The sequence below is a fragment of the Anolis sagrei genome, chromosome 2 (assembly GCF_037176765.1).
Source record: "Anolis sagrei isolate rAnoSag1 chromosome 2, rAnoSag1.mat, whole genome shotgun sequence".
Classification (NCBI taxonomy): domain Eukaryota; kingdom Metazoa; phylum Chordata; class Lepidosauria; order Squamata; family Dactyloidae; genus Anolis; species Anolis sagrei.
This window is the reverse complement of record NC_090022.1, coordinates 37867635-37889716: the sequence shown is the minus strand read 5'-3', so window position 1 is coordinate 37889716 and position 22082 is coordinate 37867635. Positions and strand designations below refer to the sequence as shown.

The window sequence follows — 22082 nt, the reverse complement described above, 5'->3', positions numbered from 1 at the left end:
TAAACTCATCTCTTCATTGGCCAGCCACTATTTTTCTTCAGCATGTTAGTGCTGATAGGAAAAATACAATTCCTCTCTCCTCAACTTTTCTTTCCCTACCTTAGGATTTAGATCCAATTTCCTCTCTACACAAATCAGGAAACTAGTCAGGTGTTAAGAACTGTGTGGAAAGCTGCTACAAGGAGGAGAGATAAAGTGTCATTCTGCTTTGGGGCTAAGTATATCTAATTCAGAAATCTGAAATCCGAAATGCTCCAAAAATCCAAAGTTATCTACATGGATGGCTGAGATAGTGCCCCTTGTTTTCTGATGGTTTGATGTACACAAACTTTGGTTTATGCACAAGATTATTTAAAACATACGGTATAAGGTGTATAAGATACATATGAAAAATAGAACCCTTCTGGTTGACCATCTTTGGAAGTATTTTGATTGTGCATTCCTACATGGCCTTTGTGGTTGCTTCAACCTCTATGATTCTAAGGGATACTCAACCTGTATAATGTTAATTGTGCACAGAAGAAGCACAATTATACCTTTGAAGACTGGAAATGTAGGCAGAATATACAGCTGTATTCACTTTTCATCACCATAAATGGACAATTGCATTATTCTCATGAGAAATTATATTTTATGTGCTATGCAACAGCCAAGCAAGATTCAGGTTTGCTTTTCCCAATCACAAAATGTATGTTCAAGACTGGTATGTGATTCCAGATCTGGAACATATTTTTAAAGAGTTGGAAATGGACTTGAATAAATCAGGAGTGTCTTTCCCCCATCCATGCTCGGAAGGAAACCGTTTTCAACATGGGTAGATTATAACTGATAGATGAAAGGAGAGCAGAATTGAGTCCACTGTCTGTGTCCTTGTTTTTCACATGTTGATTAGCTGTGCATATATAGTCTATCAATGTGTGGACAACAACATGAGGGTTGAGGACAGCTGGTGTCAAGTTGCCTGTCTTCTCCATTTGTTGGCATGACAGAATTTCAAATGTTTGGAAAGCCCTTGAGTCTTTCGCACATCATCAAGGAGCTGGCAGAAACAATTCCAAGTCATAATTCCAAGTCTGCTTACATACCAGGGGTTGAGAAGGTTGAGGTAAAAATGCTGTAAATAAATAAATATAAAGTTGGGTTTTGGTATCCCTTTTTCTAGAAATTAAGAGCTGTATTATCCTCATGTTTTCTGGAAAGATGTTTTATTGTCAGCTTTGCATGTTCAATATGTCTTTTAACTGTGTCCATTCAAAAATGAGAAGATTTGAGCCTAATCTAAATGATATTGTTTTTCTCCACCAACTTCTCTAGTGTACTTTTTCATTGTGTCAACTGTAATGTTTAAAGGAACGGGAAGTATTAGAAGCTCCTTGCATTTGCACACCAAGTCTATAATTTTCTATACCACTGGATTTAAGACATTACAGGTTGAGCATCTGAAATTTTGGAATCCAAAATTGTCCACGTAGGGGCCTGAAACCTTTGGTTTCTGATCTTCCTGTCTACATTCTGCACAAAATTATTGAAATATTTTATATATTTTCCTTCAGACTATATGTATAATGAATACATGAAACATAAATGTATTTCATGTTTAGACTTGGTTCCCGTTTCATTATATACATACAGTACACTGTTGCTTATCCAACCTTCACTCATCCAACATTCTGGATTATCCAACACTGTCTGCCTCCCGCCCGATCCACAGTTGTTTCAATACATTGTGATGTTTTGGTGCTAAATTCGTAAATATAGTCATGACTACATAACGTTACTGTGTATTGAACTGCTTTTTCTGTCGATTTTCTGTAAAACATAATGTTTTGGTGCTTAATTTGTGAAATCATAACGTAATTTGATGTTTAATAGGCTTTTCCTTAATCCCTCCTTATTATCCAACATTTTTGCTTATCCAATGTTCTGCTGGCCTCTTCATGTTGGATAGGCGAGACTCTATACTTCCTGGTACAGGTATTCCAAAACCCAAAACACCTCTGATATTTTGGATAAGGGATACTCAATACTTCCATGTTAAAGCAAAAGCCAGTTTTGCAACTGTGCGTAATTGTATGTGCCAATGATTAATCAGATAACACAAATGAACAATTTATTAGTTATGCTCCAAAGATGTGTGTTAACAACTCCAGCATTTTCAAATTTGTTCCCACTTACTATTTTGTCTTTAAAAATAACTACCTGATGCTGTCTCAACTGTTGTTCCAGTCCCTTGCTTTGTTTACCCAGAATGCCAGTGACTCTTTAGTGTGTGGCTCAGAGAGTATTTCTTAATGCTAGGGACAATAAATACTGTGATATTTGCCAATGTCATTTAAGCTGGTCCTCATAAATCAATCACTTCCCAAAAGATTTGTCAGGCAGAAAGTGAAAATCGCTGGACTGAAGCCCAAGTGCTACTTGAATTGAATAAAGAGTGTGGAATTCAAACAGTGACCGCCAGGAGTGGCATTCATTTCCCTAAATTTAAATATTACCTTTTTTTCATGAGCCATGAAAACTCATTCTCCAAGGGGGATCCTCTAGAAAATTACAACGAAGATGCTGCAGAGCTACACAGCAGCTGTACTGAAATGTCAGGAGGGCTTACACAGCTGACACAAGTTGCTCAAAACAGAACATGGCAGCACCTCCATAAATTCTCTTCCTCCAGCCAAGCACAGCTTAATATAGATTTACCATATGCTCCAGTCCCCACTCACTCGTCCACAAGAGTCTTCTAAGATCAAGTTGTCCTATCATTTCTGACAAAAGCCAGATAGGAAAATAGAGGGTTTTCATTGGATTGTAGAACAACTACTTTACTATTCATAGTTCTGGCTGTTGTTTTTAACTTTTCTTTAAGGGGTTGCTTGTTTGGAGTTGTGATCAGCCAGAAAGATGTCTGAGTTCAGCCAAAACTCTGACCAAGAGGAAATTTGTTCCGAGGAGATTGATGAAGATGAAATTCTAGCAAACCTGTCTCCGGAAGAACTGAAGGAACTACAAAGTGAAATGGAAGTCATGGCTCCAGACCCCGAAGTGCCAGTCGGGATGATACAGAAAGATCAGACTGAGAAACCTCCAACAGGAAATTTTGATCACAGATCGCTGGTTGACTACCTGTATTGGGAGAAGGCATCCAGACGGATGCATGAAGACGAGAGAGTGCCCGTAACTCTCCTACCATCGGAGGTAAGAAACAGGAAATGCCAGTCCTTATTTTTAACATGCTATTTATTTGACATATTCCAATACTGAAATCTTATATAACTTTAGCTAGGGCCAAGAACCAATGAAATCAATGGAACAATGAAATAAACAAGTATTGTTTAAAATAGACTTTCAGTGTTATGCACCTAGTTAAAGAAAATGTTACAAACTGATTTTTTTTGTTTGTTTAAGATCTTTTTAAGTCTCAGGGTATATCTACATGCTAGAATTAATGTAGTTTGACACCACTTTAACTGACATGGCTTAATGCTGTGGTATCATGGGAGTTGCTTTGCAAGGTCTTTAGCTTTCTCTGTCAAAGTTTATTGGTGCTTCACCAAACTACGACTCCCAAGATTCCATATAATTAAGCCATGGTAGTCAAAGTGGTATCAAACTACATTAATTCTTCAATGTAGATGCACCATCAGAACATTTCAGAGGACTGCTATTTACTTCAATGGGAAATGATTAAGATACATTGACCAAACTTCCATTGTTTTACGCTTCTTGTGCATCTGGCCATAGTTTGACAATCATGCTACATGTATCTATGATTCTATGTGTAGTAAGACATCAAGACCTAATTACATGAGCTGACACCCCTTTGGTACTGTGGTGTCATTTAGTGATTCTGTTTTACTAAGCCAAGGGTGGCTTTTACTCCACTGTCAATCCACTCATCTGGTATGGGATCCAAGGCAGCTGCATAAAAAGCATCATACCTGCATCTAACTTTAGACAATAAAGTTCATCATTCTTGGCTTTAGAAGACTGTTTATATCCCACTTTTCTTGTAATGCAATGAAAGTCTTTATGACAAAACATGAAAACAGGATGGAAACATCTATTAAAACCCAGCAATGTTCATAATACTCATCTAGCTAAAAGTAATTTCAGGAATGTGAGAGCCAAAAGTGTACACAACATTTCAAAATATCCACTACAATGTAACCAAAGTGTTTGTGTGCATGTATTTCTGGATGCGCTGGGAAAATATTTCTGGAAAAGAGGGAAATTGTTCAATTAATAGATAAGGGGATCTTGTACAAGCAAAAACCAATGTGTTCAAAAAGCATAGACTGAAGAATGTCAGAAACAAGGAAAGCCATGTTCTGTGTTATACTAACTGTTCCACCTGCTTACAAATTATACATCTAAGCCTAAATTCCAGTTGTTTTTACCAACTAGAACATACCCTTTGAATCAATGGAACTTATGAGTGTTCGTGTTGATGGACAACATCTCCACTGATTTAATGTGCCTAGTCTAGTTGGGACTAACATTTAGATTTTAATCATGTTTGAGAATATGACAACAAAGAAAAAATAGTAAAAACCGAAGTTAGTGACTCCACCATATCCCAGGATCTGATACTGGATTAACTGCTTTGAACTAGATTATATACTGTATACTGTATGTCTACACTGCTAGATAATCTGTATCATATCCTGGGATATAGGGAAGTGTAGATCCAGCTACAGTTACAGAATCCAGCGATTGTCATGCATATATGAAAAAATCCACAATTATTTTACTGATCATAGTTAAACAATTTACTAGATAATGGCTCAATTTTCACAGAAATTACTCAAAACTATTGTCCTCATTTCATGTTATAACCATAAACACAAGTAAGAGAAAGTTAGTAGCAGGCTGCATACATTAATGATATCTATAATGAATAAACAACAACAAATGATGAAAAGGAGGGATTTCTTTTAATTAATCTGTAATCTTAATTTATGCCATATCAATGCCCAAAAAGCCTACCCTAATGAAGGTGAAACTCTCATCTATGTTTTGGTGGTGAAAGAAAAGAGGTCAACTGCATGTACTTTGGGAAAGCCCATATCTTACCTTCCCACCCTGGAAAAAAATGAATGAATTAAGTTAAAAATAAATTCACATGTAAAAGAAGAACACAGAAAACAAAAACCTTTACTGAAAAATATAAAACTACCCCTAACAGTGATTATATGAGAATTAAGAAAAGAGGCATTGTTTCAATTTGTGTCATTTTATTTTATCAATAACTGAAGAAGAAGAATCAACAAATATTGAAGGTTTCCTTTTTTAATACACTTATGCAAATAAAGTGATACTGTGTCATCACTTTTGGATGGAATTAAACTTGGAAAACAATGTTTCATGACTTATTGGGTTGCTGTTGAAAATTAGAATCTTACATACAGACTCAGTATTTTTTCAACAATTCTCTGTATTATTTACAAAATGATCTTTAATTTTATAGAACTTGCTTTACTTTTTTATGCCGCCTTTGAACACATCCTTTTCCAATTTTTATTAACTTAATTGACAGTTTTCCTCCTCTCCTATAGTTTTGGTAATATTTGTGGTGTTACCATCACTGCCCATTTCTAGCACCCTGTTTCTTCCACCCACTTAATTTGTTTTCTTCTTACTTTTAGTACCTAAAGGTGCTCAACTGCATGTCATGATCATCGGCACTCCATATACCTGTTTGGTTTTTCTCTCCTGTTTTTCCTCTCTATTTCTTTCTTTTCTGAAACAACTCCCATCAATTCTTTGTTTTTACAGCCATGTCCACCATTCCTTCTTTTAGTCTCTCAACTTCATCTGTCCATGCACTCCCACATTTTCTCTCACATATACAAATACTGCAACTCCCTTCATGAATGTACACTGTTTTATAAAGGCTTCCTTTTGCTGCTTGTCCATCCCATTCTCCCATTTTTTGTTGATCTAGCCATTGCATTTGCCACAGTGAAGAGTCTGGAAATACAGCAAATTAAAATATTTCCCCTACATTTTTATCTGGGGCAAGTATTTGACATTATACTAGATACTAGTACTGTGCATTGGTATAGAATCGCTATCCATTTCTGTTTGTTTCATTCATATGGCCCTGTTTTCATTTTCAAGCACCACTTCCTAAAATGGGCACCTTTCTGAATGGGCATTTTCGTTCCGCATCCAAAAGAATGAAATTTTTCAGACTATTGACAGCAATGGGAGGGCTTCCCAGGCTCCCTCTACCCTCAGTTTTAGGGCTATAGTGGTGAAAATCACCACACATGGATGGCATATCTACAATTTTTAGTCCACCAACATTTAAAAGTTTTGGGTTACCCCCTGATTTTTTTGCATTTTTTTTCTTTTTAGAAAAGAAATCTTCTTTAAAACATTCCCTCTTTCCCCTGCTGGCCCTGCTCTCTAACTTCTCTAGCAGAGGTTTTTCCAAGTGATTGTTGGTGAGGGCCTACAGAAGGTCCAAGGTCTGTGTAGTGTGACATCAGAAGTTGGACCATGCATGGTCAAATTTCTTTGACACCTTTTCCCAACCCTATAGCTGTTTTTTTAAAGTGTTATAGATGTGATTTAACTATTCTTGGAAATGTGGTGATTTAGAGGGCAGAACAAGGCAGGCCAGGTACAGAGATAGAGAAAGATTGAAGGTTTGATAGAGAAATAGTGGTTTCCAAAAGTGGAAAAATTATTCTACTGAAGGCCAACAATTACTTTAGGGATATGAGAGGAAGGGAAAAGAAAAAAAAATAGGGTGACCCTGACTAAGGCTCTATAAGCCACTCAAAGATTTTAAAATATTTTAAAAGTAAAGAAAAGAGGAGAAAAGAAATAATCTGAGTAGCGAGAAAAGCGATGCCCTTATCCCCCAAAGCCACCAAAAAGCAACACCAGGCGCAACCCACCCCCTCCCGTTCAAAACTCCCAGTCCTTTTAAATAAAAATAAGAATAAAATAAAAACAAAGAAACCAAAAAGATGCCAGCAGCCAAATAAAAACAGCCCAAGCTAAGGCAAAAAGCAGTGGCTGACTAGCAGCAAGGCAAACAGGCACAGGAGGGAGCTCCAGCACCAACAGATGCACGGCACACAATGAGCGCTTTGGGGGCAGTTGCCCCAATAAATACCCCGAGCAATGCGTGCCCACGTCACTGTGTTCTTCTCCTCTGATTGGCCCAACTGGGCTCAAAGGTAAAGCAATGCAAAAATACTTCCTGGGCTGTGCCACGTGGCCCATAAAGCAGGTGACCACATGGTTACCATTGCTACTTTCCTTTTTGTTTTGCTATTATTTTTTCTTAATTTTTTTTATTTTAGAAAAATTACAGTTATATAGACACATACTATACATTTCCCCCTCTTTTATTTACATTCACCCCTGTGCTTCCCTTCTCAAGAGCCATCTCTACTTCTAAAGTCCCACCAAAAGTTCAATTCTTCATTTGGAGGTAAATTCCCATCTTCTTTTCCCAATACTTTTTCTATAATTTTTCTCCAAATACTTTCGAAGTCTTTTTTTTTTCATAATCCCTTCTTCTCTTTTAAGTTTGATGTTAGCTTATCATTTAGTGCAATTTTTCAAACTTCTTTACGTTTCATTATAATTTTTGTACCATGGGAGGTTGTATCATTTTGTGCCATCCAAATGAAATAAACAGAACGAAAACATGAAATAAAAGGATGAAATGATAACCAGGCCCATGACTACTAGATACATCTGAACTACATTTTGAATGTAATTTGATTCACTTGTTAACTGCCATGGTTCAGTTTTAGGGTATTCTAACTTTTGTAGTTTGAAGATTTCTCCCCCTGGAAAGCAATAGTGGTCTTGATGTAAGAACCTCTTCAAGCTATAAATCTTAGGTTTACACTGGATGGAGCCATGACAGTTACAATTACATCAAATTGATATAAATGCACAGTATGAATACATCTTTGCAACTTTATATCCTTTATATCCTTTCTGAAGTCCCTCTCTAATGTCATTTAATATACATAATATTAATATTAATGCATGGGAACTGATGTTTATCTACTTCTGATATTGTTCTACTAATATCAGTCCATTAGGAATAGTAGTACATTTTATTGATTAGCCTATTGGCCGTATAAAAACATTTGACAAACACATACACATACAGTATAACATAAGTTAAAATAAATAACCTGTTAACAAGGTCCATTACTTTATTTATTTATTTGTTTATTTATTCATTCATTCATTTACCATACTTCTATCCCACCCTATCTCACCCCAAGTGGGGGCTCAGAGCGGCTTACAGCTTGGCACAATTCAATGCCACATCAAAACATAAACATAATAAATTATAAATACATTAAGCATTAAATCATTAAACATAAAACAATAACATATAAATACAATTCAAACAGGATCTAAAATGGCAATTAAAACAACCACATAGTCCGTAATCAGAGTCCATGAGCCATTCCAGTTAAAGTCACATTAATTCGCAGCTGTCTATTGCATTGTAGCTAGTCTCCAAACGCCTGGTTCCAAAGCCAAGATCTTACTTGTTTTCTGAATGCCAGGAAGGAGTAAGCTGATCTCACATTACTAGGAAGGAGGTTCCACAGTCGAGGTGCCACCATTGAGAAGGCCCTGTCTCTCATTCCCACCAGCCTCACCTGCAAAGGAGTTGGAACTGAGAGCAGGGCCTCTAAATAGTTCTCAAGTGCCCCAGAGAAAACCTATTTGTGTTTTTATAATGACTTGTGCAGAAACAGTAAATAAAGTGAATCCTATATTTCCCATGGCCTACCTTATTGTCAAAGTTCCCAGTAAAATCTTGATTTCGGCTGGTATGGTTTCTGGTATCTAAGGACTATTTGTCAGTACAGGTCAAGCCACTCTTATCCCGAAATCTGATATTCAATGCTTCAAAATCTGAAGTTGTCCACATGGTTGACTGAGATACTAAAATCTTTACTTTCTGATGGTTTAGTGTACACTACTAGGCTTGGGCAGTTTCGTTTGTTAATTTCGTAATTAGTTATTAATTCGTATTTAAATTAGCTTACGATCCAATATTGAGCCATGCAGGAATAGTGTGAGGAGTAAATTAGATTCGAAACAATTTTTTCAATTTATTTCGTAATTATTTTGTAATTATTTCGTAATTATTTAGTAATTATTTCGTAATTATTTTCGCATGTCTGGTGCAAGTTTTATAGTTGTTGTTTGTTTTATCACACCAACAGTCAACAACAGAGGGAGAGGGAAGCTTCAGAAGTTCCCCCTGTCCCATTTGGAGGTTTTTTAGCATATTGCGCAATTGCGTCTGCCATTAACGAATCGATTCGTAATTTTACGAAATTTCGTATATTTTGAAATTTTTAAAAGGAAAATTTCGGAATTATTAAAAAAAAAACGAAACGCAAGGGCCCCCTAAAACAAAACAAGTTTAGAACCAAATTTTTCCGTGGTTACCCAAGCCTATACACTACCTTTGTTTCATGCACAAAATTATTTAAAATGTTGTGTATAAAATTCACTTCAGGCTATGTATGTAAGGTATATGTGACAAATAAATGAATAATGTGTTGAGCTAATATTCTAAAACAAAATAAAAATTCAATATACAAAACATTTCTGGTCCCAAGTATTTTAGATAAAGGATACCCAATCTACAATAAATCTCTAAATATTGTAAGTATAAACTAGTTTGAGTGTGAAATTGCCCATGGTTCTTTAAAACTCATAAAAGAACCCCATACTTCTGTCTGTGACAGTATTCTACTGGTCTTATTTAATCTGTGCCTTTATCAAAAAGGAAAAAGAAAGGCAATTATGGCAGGTCATTCTTGAATAACATATTCTGGGGGAACTGGGTTCAAGCAAAAAATCAATGGAGTGGCGGGAAGAGCAGTAGGGAGATGTGGAGAAATAGAAGAAACAGACTACAAACCAAATGAGTGCAGTTTAACATACTTTTTAAAGAAAGGGATTGTGTCCAAGACAGTAGTTTATTGATATTCATTTGATGTATATTGATATACACAATTTGTTGAATACACTAAATATATCACAGTGCTTAGCAGAAATGAGTTTGGTGTCATGCTGCAATTCACTTGTGAGTAAATCTTATAATCGTTTGGATGCTGAAATATGCTTCTGTATTTGAATAACTTTCATGTTTAGAGCACGGGCAAACTTGGTTTACTCTAGAAAGCTCTAGAAAGAGTCACAAGATGAAGCATAGTGGGATGCTGGACTATGTCAAGAGACTGCGTTCTCTGATACCTTATTCCTTTTTTCTAAATGGTGACTTGGCTAGTGTGGAAACAAGTCATTGCCTCTTAGCTCAAAAGTAACTTACGTGCCTTTCTGCATTATTATAAAGACTACTGAAATAGCACAGCTTAAATGCACTTTGATTCATGGATTTGAATAAAATGTTCTCTCTAGAAATCTCTAGATCAGTAGTTCTCAACCTTCATAATGCTGCAGCCCCTTAATGCAGTTCTTCATGTTGTGGTGACCCCCAACCATAAAATTAATTTTGTTGCATCTTCATAATTGTAATTTTGCTACTGCTATGAATCGTAATGTAAATATCTGATATGCAGGATGTATTTTCATTCACTGGACCAAATACCTGATATGCCCAAATTTGAATACAATCAAAGACCATTCTGAACTCCACCAATGATGGAGCAGAACCAAATTTGGCACAAAGAACTCCTGTGACAAAAAATACTGGAAGGGTTTGGTGGGCATTGACCTTGGGTTTGGGAGTTGTAGTTTGGGAGTTCACCTACATCCAGAGACCACTGTGGACTCAAACAATGATGAATCTGGACCAAACTTGGTAGAAGTACTCAATATGTCCAAATGTGAACACTGGTGGAGTTTGGGGTAAATACACCTTGACATTTTGGATTTATAATTAACCTATAATCAAAGAGCACTCTTGGCCCAGCCCACAATGGATCTGCACCAAACTTGGCACACTACCTACATGGCCAACACTGAATACTAGTGGGGTTGGGGAGTGCTGTTTTCGAAGTCTGAGAACTTCAAATTATAATATTCACCAACACCAAAAAGGAAGAGAAGGACAGCCTTAGAGAACTTCAGCCTTTTCTGCCAAAAGGGATCCTAAGACCATCTGAAAAATGTGTTTTCTGAGGGTCTTTGGTGACCTCTCTGAACCCCCCTCACAACCCCCCCCCAGATGTTCTGACCCCGAGGTTGAGAAACACTGTTCTAGATCCTCCAATGGAACACAATGGGCAACCTCCTCTATTAATTTATTTATGGTATTTTATATCTATCTCACCCCGAGGGGGACTCAGAGTGGCTTCCAATTTTGGCAAATATTCAATGCCACAATTATACAAAAAATCAAATAATACATTACATTAACCATTAAAATCAAATAAACATATAAAATACAAATTAAAACCAATCAAGATATATAAAAACATATATACTGTATATAAACATATATAAAAACATAGCACCAAATCATCATCCAGGTTGCTTCTTATGTCTGTTTTGTGGGAGTCTGTTGCACTTTAATTTTACTTCTTGCCAAACGTCTGCTTTCACAGCCAAGATTTTACTTTTTGTTCAAAAGACCAGGAGGGTGGAGACCTATCTGATGTCACTGGGGAAGGAGTTCCACAACTGAGGGCCACCACCAAGAAGGCCTTGTCTCTCATCCCCACCAATCACACCTGCAAAGGGGGTGCGACTGAGAGCAGGGCCTCCCCAGCAGATTTTAACACTCAAACTGGCTCTAAGAATCTCCAGGTCCACCAATGAATTTCTATGTTTAGCTTCCAGTGGAGGCTTACCTAGGCTGGAAGACCTAGAAATTCATAGAAAGATTTTTTTTTTCCCCCTCAGGTTAAAAAGTAGCACTTTCTTTACTTCTGGTTTTTAGCTTTCATGTGCTCTTAATCCCAGGGAATATGGAGAACTGCTTGTAATTATAGAGCATTGAACACTAATGTATTTGTTTGTTTGTTGGATTTATATCTGCTTATCTTAAGGCAGTTCTGGTTATTTAAAACCCACATCAATTTGCTATTTTTAGTTTAATCTGTAAATATTTTTCAGTATCCAAGGCTCTGTTTCAAAGGAATCTGAACCTGAAAAGAAATACCAAGGTTGCAGAACACTTGCCTTGAAGCATTTTCTGTTCATTAAATATTCCAGAGCACTGATTTGTCGCAGGATGCTTATAGATAGACAACAAGCGGTATTGGATTATGGGACACTGGGAGACCAAGGTTCCAATCCCTGCTCAGCCATGGAAACTCACTGAGTGATTTTGGGCAAGTCACACACTCTCTGCCTCAGAAGAAGGAAATTGATTATGGGTTGTTGTAGGTTTTCCGAGCTGTATGGCCATGTTCATGCTCTCTTGACATTGCTTCAAGAACATGGCCACATGCTTCTAGAACATGGCCATACAGCCCGAAAAACCAACAACAACCCAGTGATTCTGGCCATGAAAGCCTTTGACAATACATCAAAAAAGATTCTGGCAACAAAACCCTGTTATAGGTTCAGTTTTTGAGTCAACATAAATCAGAAATGACTTTAAGGCACATAAGAACAACAACGATAAACTTTCCAATTAGGCTTTATTCATGGGATGAAGTGGGGATGCTCAATTTGCCACAGAAGATAAAAGATGTACTATAAGACAGCTATACCATATCTTTTGCGTAGTGACATCACCCATATTTTTATTTTTGTGCAACATACTCTATTCCTTCAGTATCTGATCTCTTTAACCTCCTTTCTTCCTTACCCACTTCAGGGTAAAACGAGTTCTTACTGTCTGGATGGAAGAGAGGTACCAGCAGAATATCAATCAGCCTCACATGACCTCCTCCAGCATTTTCTACTCTTTTCTGCTTTTCTAATCAATCAGACACTTAACTCCATGGCTGACATTAACCATGCCCCCATCCTGGATGCTTATCAATAAAGGCTATGCCACAGGTGTCGTTTCCTGCGGGGAATGACAGCAGGGATCATTCCCTTCTTCCTCGCCCTCCGACTTGGCTTGAGTTGGCCTCAGGAGAGGATTCCAAGGGAAGCAAGCAGGGAGCTTGACCCTTCATTCTCTTCTCACTTTGACAGGGCTGGCATTTCAGGCTGAACAGATGGGGTTGCTCCTACTGCCAAGGTATTAAGCAGTTGAGGGAGGAGAAAGACAAAGACTATGGAAAAGCAGTAAGCAGAGCCCTATGTATGGTTGTTATTTGGGGGGGGGGGGCAGTACGCTGCACAAAATACTTTCAAGTCCCCCCTCCATAGGACTTGGTTAACTAATGTTCCATGTTCAACAGTGCCCATGCTTTGGGTTCAAACCAAAGGTCCCTTGTATGTATATTCACCTGGTTATACAAATGTCCTTTGACCAGAAGCTGATCACTTGGAGTGCCTCTGGTGTCGCTGTGAGAAGGTCCTCCACTGTATATGTGGCACAAAGGAGGACCTTTTTAACCTTGTTTGTGTTTTTAAATGCATTTTAACTAGACCCTCAATTCACTTCTGACATGATAACTAACCTGGTTAGACATCTGCACATGTATGTTCTGAGTATTCATGAACTGGGATTGAGGGGAAGATAGCTCCTTTATACTATAGCTCACTACAGGCTCCTGTTGCTGACATTAGAGAAAATATTCTCCATAATGACATTGAAATGAATAATAAAATATTAATTAAATCTCAAATTTTTTAAAAATAAATAAAAGATGGAGCCAGAGTCAAACTAGTTAGCCCTCTTTCAGCAGAATACCATGCCAAAGGCCTGCCTGTGCAAAAAAAAAAAAAAAAAAAAGTCTTTGCCTGTATATACTTGCCTTTCTTCTTGGCAACTTCTTGCTCTTTTTCCCAGGACACCTGTGTGTGTTTTTTTTGCAGATATCCCATGAAAGAGCTGTGTCAAGGCAAAATTATATGGCATCTTTTTCATCCATTTGTGCACTACAAGCCAAAATAATTACTGTGAATTCCCCTAAGAAGGTCGAGTTGTGGCATCATTTGTTTGTTGTGTGCGTGATGGTGCAAAAAGTGTGCTCTCACTGTTGGAAGTTCCATCTGTTTGTGGATATTTAAGTTTCATTGCTGGGGGTCAGAGACTGGTAGTCATTGGCAGAGTTTCTAAGAATCCATGTTTGTCATTTTTATTTCTGGTTGTGTGTGTGTGTGTGTGTGTGTGTGTGTGTGTGTTTGGGGGGGGGGCGGTGAGAAAGCAAAATAAAACAAAACATCAAGCTGAGAATGTTTTGGATACTGGAGTACATAGTAGCAATTCCAATTACCACCAGAATTGTGATGTATTCACTATTACTATAGTATAAGATCACTTCGATTGACTGTAATCCTATACATATTTACATAAGTACTGGATTCAATTCAAGCTGTATTGAATCTAGTACTTATGTCTTACAAAGCTTTTTTTTCCTTCTCAGGAATTATGAAATCTGAAACTTTTTAAAATCCTAATTTGTTCACATGGATGGATTCAGATAGTGATACATTTAGTTTCTGATGAATCCATGTACACAAACGTTGTTTTATTATCAAACTTATTGTGTATAAAATGTCCTTCAGGCTATGTGTATAAGGTATATATCAAACATAAATAAATGTCATATTTAGACATGGATCCCATCTTCAAGATATCTTGCTATAGGTACTGTAAATGCTAACACAGCTATTCCAAAAAACTTCCAGTTCCGAACATTTCAGATAAGGGATACTCAACCTGAATACCTCATACATCTGTGTGCATGTTTGTTGTAAGTAAGCACAGTCAAATCATATTTAATTGCAGGCAAAGAAAATATGTCTCTGTATTTAAATTGTCCTAATGAGAAGCAATATTGGAATATAAAGTTGAAATTAATCCAAATTTAAAACTGTTTCAGTGTAAAAGTCTCTTTTTATGTTTAGCAAAGAAAAAAATATCCCATTCGAAGGTTGATGTTAAGTATTTATTTTTGCACACACCAAAATCTATCCCAATTTACTTTTGCTTAATCCAATTTAATGTTTTATTTATTTATTATTTACCATATTTGTATCCTGCCTTTCTCAACCCCAAAGGGGACTCAAGGCAGCCTTACAAAAGCAACAATTCAATGCTGCATGTATACATATGTCAATAGTTAAACAATTGATAATATAATTTACTTCCTATTTAATCTAGTTTATGAATGCACATGAGGTTTAGTACCATGAGATAAATTAATTCATTAAGGGGGCCAATGATCTTTCCAAACACAATTTTTATGTCTCTCCCACTATTCCCTTTCCCTGATCAAGAGTGATAAGCAGACATGAGGTTCAGAAATGTGTATATGTGTGTGCATAGGGTGATGCAAAATATATGTGAGTACAGAGGAGACATCAAGAGTCAAATGACAGGATGAATCCAGCCTCTGTGGACATCTTTTGGACTATGCTGAGTAAACATGTGTGCCATAGGATGATCTAATCCTATGTCTATCTTTGAATAATAGTGAAGTACAGTATGATTTAAGTATTATTTTTTTTGCTTGTTGGCATATGTTATTAAATATATGTTTTTTGGTGACAGTAAAATTGAGGTTTGTATTTTGTTTCAAAGTATTACTTCTACGTAGTGGGAAAGCAAATTTAAAAGTTGTATCACTTTTATTTGTTTAACAAATGTGTCAAAACTATTTAAATTATTTCAGCTCTTAGCATTCTGTTTTCCATAGAGACTTGGTGGAGAAACGTCTGAAGAAGTTTCTGGTGCTAACGATGAAAATCAAAAGGTGAAAAGTGTTACACAGAAAACAAATGGAGATGTAAGAGATTACAAAAGTGATGAAGAAGAGGAAGAGGAAGAAGAAGAGGAAGAAGAGGAAGAAGAAGAGGAGGAGGAAGAAGAGGAGGAAGAAGAAGAGGAGGAGGAGGAGGAGGAGGAGGAGGAAGAAGAAGATGATAATGAAGAATATGAAGAACATAAAAAAGACAAGGATGAGCTGGTAACCAAGAAATCATATAGTGATAAAGACAACAAAAGCAAACAAGAAACTGAGGCATCTTATACAGAGTCAGAAGAAAAAGAAGATACTGAGAAGAAAATATCAAAATTAGCTACTCCCAAAAAATTAGCACTCGATACCAGTTTTATTAAGTTAAGTGCAAGGCCTTCAGGAAATCAAACCAACTTAGAAGACAGCTTGGCAAAAGTACGAAGAAATGACCCAAACATAACTGAACTCAACTTGAACAATATTGAGAATATCCCCAAGGAAATGCTGGTGGACTTCGTCAATGCCATGAAAAAGAACAAGAACGTCAAAACATTCAGCTTAGCCAATGTGGGTGCAGATGATAATGTTGCTTTTGCCCTGGCCAACATGCTACGTGAAAACAGGAGCATCATTACTTTGAATATTGATTCCAATTTCATCTCAGGCAAAGGAATTGTTGCCATTATGAGGTGTCTGCAGTACAACGAAAGGTTGACCGAGCTACGTTTCCACAATCAGAGGAGTATGTTGGGTCATCAAGCAGAAATGGAGATTGCTAGACTATTGAAAGCCAACCCTACACTACTTAAGATAGGCTACCACTTTGAGCTTCCGGGACCTCGAATGGTGGTTACTAATTTGCTCAGCAGAAATCTTGATAAACAGAGGCAGAAGAGGATAGAAGAGCAAAAGCAGCAACAGTTAAAAAAGCAGAAAGAGCTAATAGCCATGTTAGAGAATGGACTTGGGTTGCCTCCTGGGATGTGGGAACTACTAGGAGGACCAGTGCCTGCTGCAATGATGCCTCCTCCAATGACACCTCCAATGCCATCCATCCCCAAAGTGCCCTCTATTGGTAGAAAAAATGAACCTGCAAGAAAACCAGCCCCTGAACATGAAGACAACGATAACACTCCTTCCTTCAAAGTAGTGAAACTTAAGCGAACACAGCGCAAACCCACTATACCAGAATATGTGGAGCCAGCCGAAAAAACCAATCTCAAAGATGTGATCAAGACATTGAAGCCTATCCCAAGAAGGCGGCCACCTCCCCTGATGGAAATCACTCCCAGAGATAAGCTTCTTAATGATATTCGTCAGAGCAACGTAGCTTATCTGAAACCAGTGAGTACAAATGACAAACAGAGTACAAATGTCTTTATACTGGAATATCAGTAAAACCATTTCAGGCTAGTCAAAAGTGGTTATTTGGGAATCTGCATGTTTGGCAGAACTTGGAAACATTAATTTTGAAACTACAGTAAACTTTCCATATTGGCAAGTTTGACTTTTATGGATTTGTCGTTCACAAATATGATTAAAAGGTTTTCTGTAGGAATTTCTAGCTCATAGACGCACAGAATTATACAGTGGGAAGAGACTGTGCAATTCTACTGTCAACATCTGCCAAACATTGACCGTACTTGATCTTAGCCAAAATCCTGAGAGGGATTTGACCACTGAATAACCTCCAGTACAAATATTTGGTCAACATCCATCAAATATTGACCATATATTTATTATTTAGTACATTCATATACTGCCTTTCTCGCTCCTGAGGGCACTCAATGTGGTTTACAACATATTAATGACAAGAATTCAATGCCAACATACATATAATAAGATAAAATCACAATAACTATAGTTTGCCTGGAGAACCTAGATTCTAGATTTCAGGTTAAAAAAAAAAATATCAATTGTGGTTTTTCACTTCTGTGAGATCCTATTCCCCTAACACCACAGAATGTGTAGGGATGACTATACAGATCCCAGAACCCAGACTGACTGGGGATTCTGGGAGTGATGAAAAGAAAATTTTGAGTTATCAACAAATCCATTTTAGATTGTTATTTTTTAAATTTAGATTAAGATTTCAGCTACTTTGCATTTTGCCGAACCTTTTGGCTACAATTCCAAATGTATGGTATCTGGGTTGTTCTGTGCATTGTAGACCAAAAGTAATGCTTCCAACCTTTGGTTTTGGAGCCCTGGGGGAAAAACATCCCTTGTTTATTTATGTATTTATTTGATGCATTTATTAACCGCCATTCTCAGCCCTTTAGGGCGACTCATGGCGGTGTACACACATATAAAAGACAATGTGCCAGGTTTAGATCCCATTGGTGAAATGCTCTTTTAAGACCCTTTTCTCTGCATGGGGCCGCACTCTGCTGCTGCCACACCTGTCCATCTTCTTGACCTCTCCCTTTTGACCTTATCTACACAGTTGCTCAGCAAGAGATGGGAAGGTAAGACAAGACAGTTGTGCCTTCTGGTTATCCTACCACTTGTCTCTTGTGGAAAGGTGATAGGTCAAGAGGCAATGTTAGTTCTCTGATGCTTGACCTTTGCTAATTTTTTTATTTTTATGGTTCTTTGAACAAAATAAGGTAATCACAGCAAGCTGAAGATACCAATCAATCAGTGCATTTATTGTTCTAACCAAAGGTCATGACAAAGAGCTTTACATCACACATTCAAGATAAAAGGACAAAAGATAGTAACTAAAGTTTTTACCACACTCCTATAAAGAATGAAAACATTCCAAGCTATTGATAAACTTTTATCAAAAATCAAATTAATACTTCTAGTCTCAATGGCAATTTTATCTAGCTTTCTCTTTCTAATTTTTTTTACAACCAAAGCAAAAAGGGTCACTTTATTTCGGATCAACTCAGAAAAAAAACTGAATAAATTCTACCAGAAAATTTTCACTCTCATTTGTCCACAAGAGTTTGAGATATTTTTCTCTGAAGTCACTATGTTGGAGATAGTGTAGCATGTAATGCACAATCTCTTCCCACTGATATTGATTACAGACTTCTTGATTATAGAGTCCATCTAACACAGCATTACTTGAAACTGCAGCTCAGTAAAGGCAATTCTTCAGGAGGATGGCTTAAGTTTGATCAGATATCTGGTTCTAAAATGTTCAGTTTCAAAAAGAACCATGGATAGAATGTTGAGCTCCTAATTGACTGCAGATCCCTTCTTGAATCTGTCCAAAATAGCCAGTCTCTTAATTGGATATCATCAAGATATCACATTGTTTTATGAGGGGGGTGTCTGAGTGCCAAGACGTGCAGTATTTGCATTACAGCACACAAGAATATGTGCATGACATGTGTGTTCAGATACTATGATGGGGGATTCATCAACTCATTATTTTTAGCTTTCTTATTCTGGCTACTTCATTTGAAGAGCATTTTTAAAAAATCCTTCTGACCCGAGGTAGGGCATCTCCGATGTCAGTCAAATAGAGTGTTGCATGATGTGGGGTGCATTTCCTGACAGTTCCCCCTCTCCTCTCAGTTACATACCTCAGATGCTGCCTACTGAACAAGCTGGTCTGCATATCCTTATTTTGCGTGTCTCAGATTTTTTTTCACTTGGCCAAAGTCTAATCTGTTGCACCTGTTAATCATGGAGGTCACCCACGGTAGCTGTGTTTAATTATGTCTTCCTCAGTAGCACCGAAATAATTTCCCAAGGTTGAAAATCAAACTATAGCTAGTTCCTCACTTTAAGACACTAAGGCTAGTTCCCTGCATAGAAAAATAACTACCCATATAAACTCATGTATATGTCGACCTCATATATCAGTTGAGAGCAGTTTTTGCAAATTAACATCATGGAATTTTATAAGACCCATGGACATATCAAGGGTAATTCTGCATAAAGAGGAAAGCATCAATGTCACCTGCAGGGTCCTGATGCCATTTCTCCCCATCTGAAAAGGCCAGAAGCAGCACTGCGTCAGAGAGAATAAAGAGTGCTTCTTTTAGGGTTTTCCAGGATGGACCAAGCTTTCAATGCTCTACTCACAGAAGTGGATTAAAAAAATAAGATACAGTACTCACACTTACCCATCCCATGGTCAACCCAAGTTTTTTGGGGGAAGATTTTTTTGACTAAATTACTAGACTCATACATGAGTATGTACAGAATATAAAATCTAGAGTCTGATTAATGTTCTCTCATTTTGACCTGTTGCAGTATTTTCAGCTGTAACTTGAAATAAATTGTTCCAGATAGAGCTAGTAAGAAGAATCAAGGAAAGTAAGAACATTTCATTTCGTAATTCCCAGAGTTTTCATTACTTCCCTTACACAGTATTACACTTCTGATTGAGTCCCAAATACTGGAGTTTTCCAAAATCGTTCATTCATAATATAATGAATGATTCATTATATTATATTGGCTCCATCTAGACCAGTGATGGTGAACCTTTTAGAGACTGATGGCCATCCCAAAAGACAGAGAAAGACAGTAGGAAACAAATTAAGATGGTTCCTTCTGCTAGCCAGTTGTCAATGTGATGAGGTCCTTAGTCACATTCACTTTCCTTAAAAAAAATGAAGCAAACATGCTCATCCCAACATTTCACACTGGTTTGTACCTGAATTTGGCCTGGTTAGTATCCAAATAGGAGTCCATGAGCCAGTGTCAGAGATCTCCTTCCTGCAACTCTGGACAACCCCTGCTAGTGATAATTGACAATACTGGGCTATGTGGACCAATGTGCTAACTCAGAAAACCAGATTCCTGTACTTATAACTTCTTCAGTACCTTGAATGGTTAAGTACTCTTCACAAAGTTGTTGTAGTACGTTGAAAGAGAAAGTGTGTTGGATCCAAGCCTATGACCCATGATATCTCCAGGTAGAACTAAGAAACAATTCTGCCTGAAACACTAGTTAGGTTCTGAAATTGGTGTAAGAAATGTTTGACTAAATCAAACAATGGTCCAGTTCAGTACAGTATAAGACAGTTTCTTTACTTCATGGGTGTCTGAAATGTGGTGGAATGCCTTTTTGCCATCTATCATTAAAATAAATATGAGGATGAAGGCATCAAAAATATCACACTTAAAGAACAACAACATGATTAATCTTGGTCAGCTTTTTAAACTCCCCATACAAAATACATAACTACATATTTCTTAGAATGAGTAAGAAAGTAGAAATAATGATTGAATTGACAAAAGTTTCATTCACAAAGTATGATGACCTCCTTGAAAAATTACTGGATCCAGACAGTCAGTAGGTAGGTTTCATGTATAAAATAATATAAACAAATAACAGTTCCGTAACAACAATTCAGGTAGAGTTCTTAACTGCTGCCTTGGATCCTGCCCACTCTTATTTTTAGCAAGTTCCTTTAACACAGAACAACATTCTGACTTATTGAAATTGGAGCATTGCTTGATATATTATTTCTTCTGTAAAAAATACTGGGATCTAAACCTCAGTGGGAAGAAGAGCTCTTCTCCTCAAAGTACACTTCACATCCTCCTGGACATGTGTGTCCAAAGATGCCAAAAAATGCCCCAGTCTAGGGGAAAACTAAGTCTAGCATTTCAGTTTCTATTATTAATTTGGAAAGGTTTTTTTGTAGATATTCTTTTGTGTCTTTTGAATGAAACTGAGGAGGAAATTCATATTTTCTCTCTCCAATTCACATGTCTTCTTACTCTTCCTGCACAGGTACCTGTACCCAAAGAGCTGGAATAAGGCACCCAGTTCAGCTGAAAGAAACAACTTGAAGGAAAAAGACAAAATAACAAACATGGACTGTTCAAGTTACTTCAGGTTGTTTCAGGGGCAGTTTTTCCTTCAGGTGGAAGCGATGAAGACGTGGGAACAACATTTGAAGCATGCTGTCTGTTGAAGTGATGATTGAAATGATTAGAATGGAAGCAGTATGAATGGTTAATAATAGCCATCTAATCTCAAATAACAAGCTGGTGCCATGGCCCTATAGCCGCCATCTACATTTAACGTCTGAGATGGTGGGGTGGAAAGGGATACCTTACCTTCCCTCATTATGTTACCACTTGTATATAGATTATTTCAGTAAATCTCATTACAAGCATGTCATTTATAGAGGCCTGTGGTGTCCTTTTAAGAGTTTTCCCTTTCTCCCTCGTTCACTCTCCCATAGTTCTGTGGAATGTCTGCCAGCCTAAAAAAAAATCTCGTTTTGCAAAACATAACTACTTCTACAATAGAAGCAAATGTCTCCTTTTTAGAAAAGCTTGATGTATATCTTCCCTTTACTACAGGGGTTGAGAAAAAGAGACAAG

The 22082-nt window shown here is 37.2% G+C and overlaps 1 protein-coding gene across 1 annotated transcript; it reads left to right on the top strand.

Annotated features, from left to right (window-relative positions):
• Positions 1-2626: 2626 nt before the first annotated feature.
• On the top strand, positions 2627-21880 carry LMOD3 (leiomodin 3). The gene is made up of 3 exons (XM_060766384.2): positions 2627-3192; positions 15738-17123; positions 21484-21880. Exons 1-3 carry the CDS (start codon positions 2899-2901, stop codon positions 21508-21510), a joined length of 1707 nt encoding a protein of 568 aa, XP_060622367.2. The 5' UTR covers positions 2627-2898; the 3' UTR covers positions 21511-21880.
• Positions 21881-22082: the final 202 nt, after the last annotated feature.